This window comes from Pundamilia nyererei, unplaced genomic scaffold (assembly GCF_000239375.1).
Source record: "Pundamilia nyererei isolate P.nyererei 1_Seehausen unplaced genomic scaffold, PunNye1.0 scaffold00309, whole genome shotgun sequence".
Lineage (NCBI taxonomy): Eukaryota > Metazoa > Chordata > Actinopteri > Cichliformes > Cichlidae > Pundamilia > Pundamilia nyererei.
In genome coordinates, this window is record NW_005187710.1 from 167,762 (window position 1) to 170,930 (window position 3,169).

General features: G+C 41.4%; 1 protein-coding gene across 1 annotated transcript in view; it reads right to left on the reverse strand.

The window, feature by feature from the left end:
• col11a2 (collagen, type XI, alpha 2) overlaps positions 1-3,169 on the reverse strand; it is a 40,906-nt gene that overhangs the window by 23,236 nt on the left and 14,501 nt on the right. Inside the window, exon 6 of the mRNA XM_013915470.1 lies at positions 1,952-2,065. Coding sequence (XP_013770924.1) covers positions 1,952-2,065 — 114 coding nt within the window. The remainder of the gene's footprint in view (positions 1-1,951; positions 2,066-3,169) is intronic.

A 3,169-nucleotide genomic window follows, 5' to 3' on the forward strand; every position in this document is an offset into this window, starting at 1 on the left:
TTTTGCATTACCATTTGCTTTCTTCACAGCGCCAGTTTTGCCATTGCCATTCTTCGCTGGGGCAGCTGTGGGCTTAGATTTGGTTGGTTTGATTTTAGACAGGAGGACGTCTGCTGCAGTGGGCTTTGCTTTGGAGGACTTGGAAGCTTTGGTGGGCATAGGCGGCTTGATGACGAGTTTATATGATCCAGACTTGACGGGCTTAGCTGGAGTGGGCTTGGATTTTACAAGTGTGGGTTTAGCAGGTGCTGTTTTTTCAGTGACTGCCTTCTTCTAATAGCCGTGATTATTGTTTGGTTGAGATGTTATTTTGTATGTAAACGTGAATATGGACAAAGACAATGAAAGAGAGTAGAAGATGACAAAGATACACGGAGATGGGGAGGGGGGTGAAAAGCACAAACAAGGGATGACAGAAGGAGAGAGAAAGACAAGAACGCATGTTTTGAGAAACAGTGACATAAAGATGGCTAAGGCTCGGATGATTTACTGAGACTGTACAGGCATTACTGGATACAGCACAGAAGTACACTGACACCACTTAAGCATTAAAAATGGAATTTACACCAAGATAGCCAAACAATATGAAAAATTTCACGTCTATGAACCAATTTATTTGAGTTTGTTTTTGCTGATCTCTCCAATAATGCCATTCCCAATACTAAATAACAAAGCAGCATCTTTGTGCTAATAAGAACTGAGGCTGTGGTTTGGCAGAGGCACTGAGAGCGTGATGGGGCAGGTAAAGCTGGCTGCAAAACACTCACACATACACACACAGGTACACGCAAACATACATAACGCTGATACCAAACCTGCTGTGTTGTGATTAATGCACCAAGCAAACTGTAAGAGAAGGCTGCTGCAGTTTAGTCATGCAAAAGAAGTCGCAGGGACGGCGGTCTGGCATGCAAATGCGTGTTAGTCACATAAAACCACAAAGTGTAAAGTTGTGTAGATCAATGACTCTAACCACCATGCTGCTACAATAAAATACATGCAAATCAAAACTGTGTTCACAAACAATCGCCTACAAAAATACGTTATGAAGAGAAAACAGAGGAATATACCCTCCTCACAAAGGTCAGGGGAACAACCATGAATGCATTTACTAACACAATCACGTGCACTGACATTCTCGTATTTACACAGACGTTGATGTAGAAACTTTTGGTGCAGAAGCACAGTAGGTGCATGCGGTAACATCCTCCCAGACAATGAAGTAATCATGCAAAACAGTAACAGGACATCAAAGACTGTGTGTGTCATTAAACTCCATGTAGTGAGCGATCACAGGAAAGCTTCTGTAAGTGAAATAAGCTGATTACCCAATGTATGACAAACCACACCTAGTATCTGGTAACATGACAAACATGAAATCCACTGCATCTGTAATCTAACATGTAATCACTGTAATCCAAGAATTTTAAATATCTTAACGCTCTCTGAAAGTCCAGTTTATATGATTATGAAATCATATAAATATCAACTTTATCTCACAGCAATTCATTCAAAAATCTCCCTTTGAAGGTGTTTGACATCATTAGTAACCTAAATGAAACAACACAGCTGCACCCTCACTGCCCCAGTGCCCCCACCTGGCCACATGTGAACACACAACATATATGACAACATGTAAATGACAAAAATAATCCTGTGTGATGGGGATGGAGGTAATCACATGTTAGCGCTCAGTCTGCATTAACAAGAGAAGCTGATGTAATAAAACAAAAAGGAGGTGTGGAGTAATGAGCGCAGAGCGAGAGAGGCAAAAATAAAACAAATAATTTATCGTGTAAGAAAATTTAGATTACATCCCAGCACTTGTAAACCTAATAATACAGGATGGATTATGAGCCAGTTATGGTTTAAATGCCTCTCTCTCCCTCTCATTCTCCCTCCCTTCCACAAACCCTGCTCGTGTTTTCCGTCACTCTCGCTCCCTCTTTACCTGTTGGTTGGGGGCCCCAGGTTGGGGAGAGGGGGTCGCGGAGGAGGAGGCAATGCCTGTTGTTTCCTCATAATAATAGGGGTATTCATGGTCATCCTGCTCCTCATCAAAGTACTGAGACAGATGGAAGGAACACGAAAGCAAGAGGAAGAACGCATGAAGAGGAGTTTAGATTTCCACAGGGAGGTTGAGAGAGGTTTTAGAGGCCATGTAGGGATAAATGAAGGTTAAGATGAAGAGTATGTGATGCAGCGTTGGGGACGGGGGGTATAAACAACAGTAGGAGACAGGAAACAGGATGATGAGAAAACACAAATCTTTGACTTTTTTCCCACTCATCAGAATCTGTGTCAAAAAGTGTTTAAATATGTCGGTACACAAGAATCTGGATGAATGAGAAAACAGCAAAAACAAAGCAACAGTGGAAGCCAATGAATAAAATCAGAGATTTCTATTCATCCAAAAAAGAAAAAGTCATCTCAACAGCATCAACATGACAGGGTTTGGGAGTGTCGGAGCTCTGAAGTGACCGATAATTTATCCTGATTTAACATCTGACAAACTTCTAAAACAAAGTCTGTGTACTTTGGATGGATGCAGACGATGCAGTCACTGCCAGCTCACAGATATCAGTTTGTTTTACAGTGAAGTTAATGAATGTAAGCTTGCAAAGCCTAGAGTACTTAATGTAACGTGCACGACCAGTCTCAGTAAGTAAAGAGGCTCCACCTTAAGCCATCGTGATGCCAAATTCTTATACTTGAAAACCAATCAGAATTTAACACAATTTTATGTTCTAACAGGTCCTTTTCTTTCAACTCATTATATATAAAAAATGTCAAAAGACACTGACGTTTGCTTGTATCATCCTCATTCCCCTGCCTTTCTGTGTTCCACTGCTCTAAGAAGTCAACAGCATAAAATCATAAAAGTGTAAAAAATGTAAAATCACAGCTCTGGGATGGGACGATGACAACGCCTCTGCTTTACGTCACCGAATGGGAGACACAGACTGTGGCGGTGAGGAGGAAAGCGGATGGATACAAACTGTTGCTGATGACGAGGATGCGAGAGAAAGACAGAAAGGGGGAGCAGCACTTTGATGACATCATCAGATGACCCAAACTGAACCCGAGGACTTCATTTTCAGACGAACTTCAGTAGATTTAGTTTGACAGCTAGACTTTTAGAATTTTAAAAACTTTTTCCAGAAGGTTT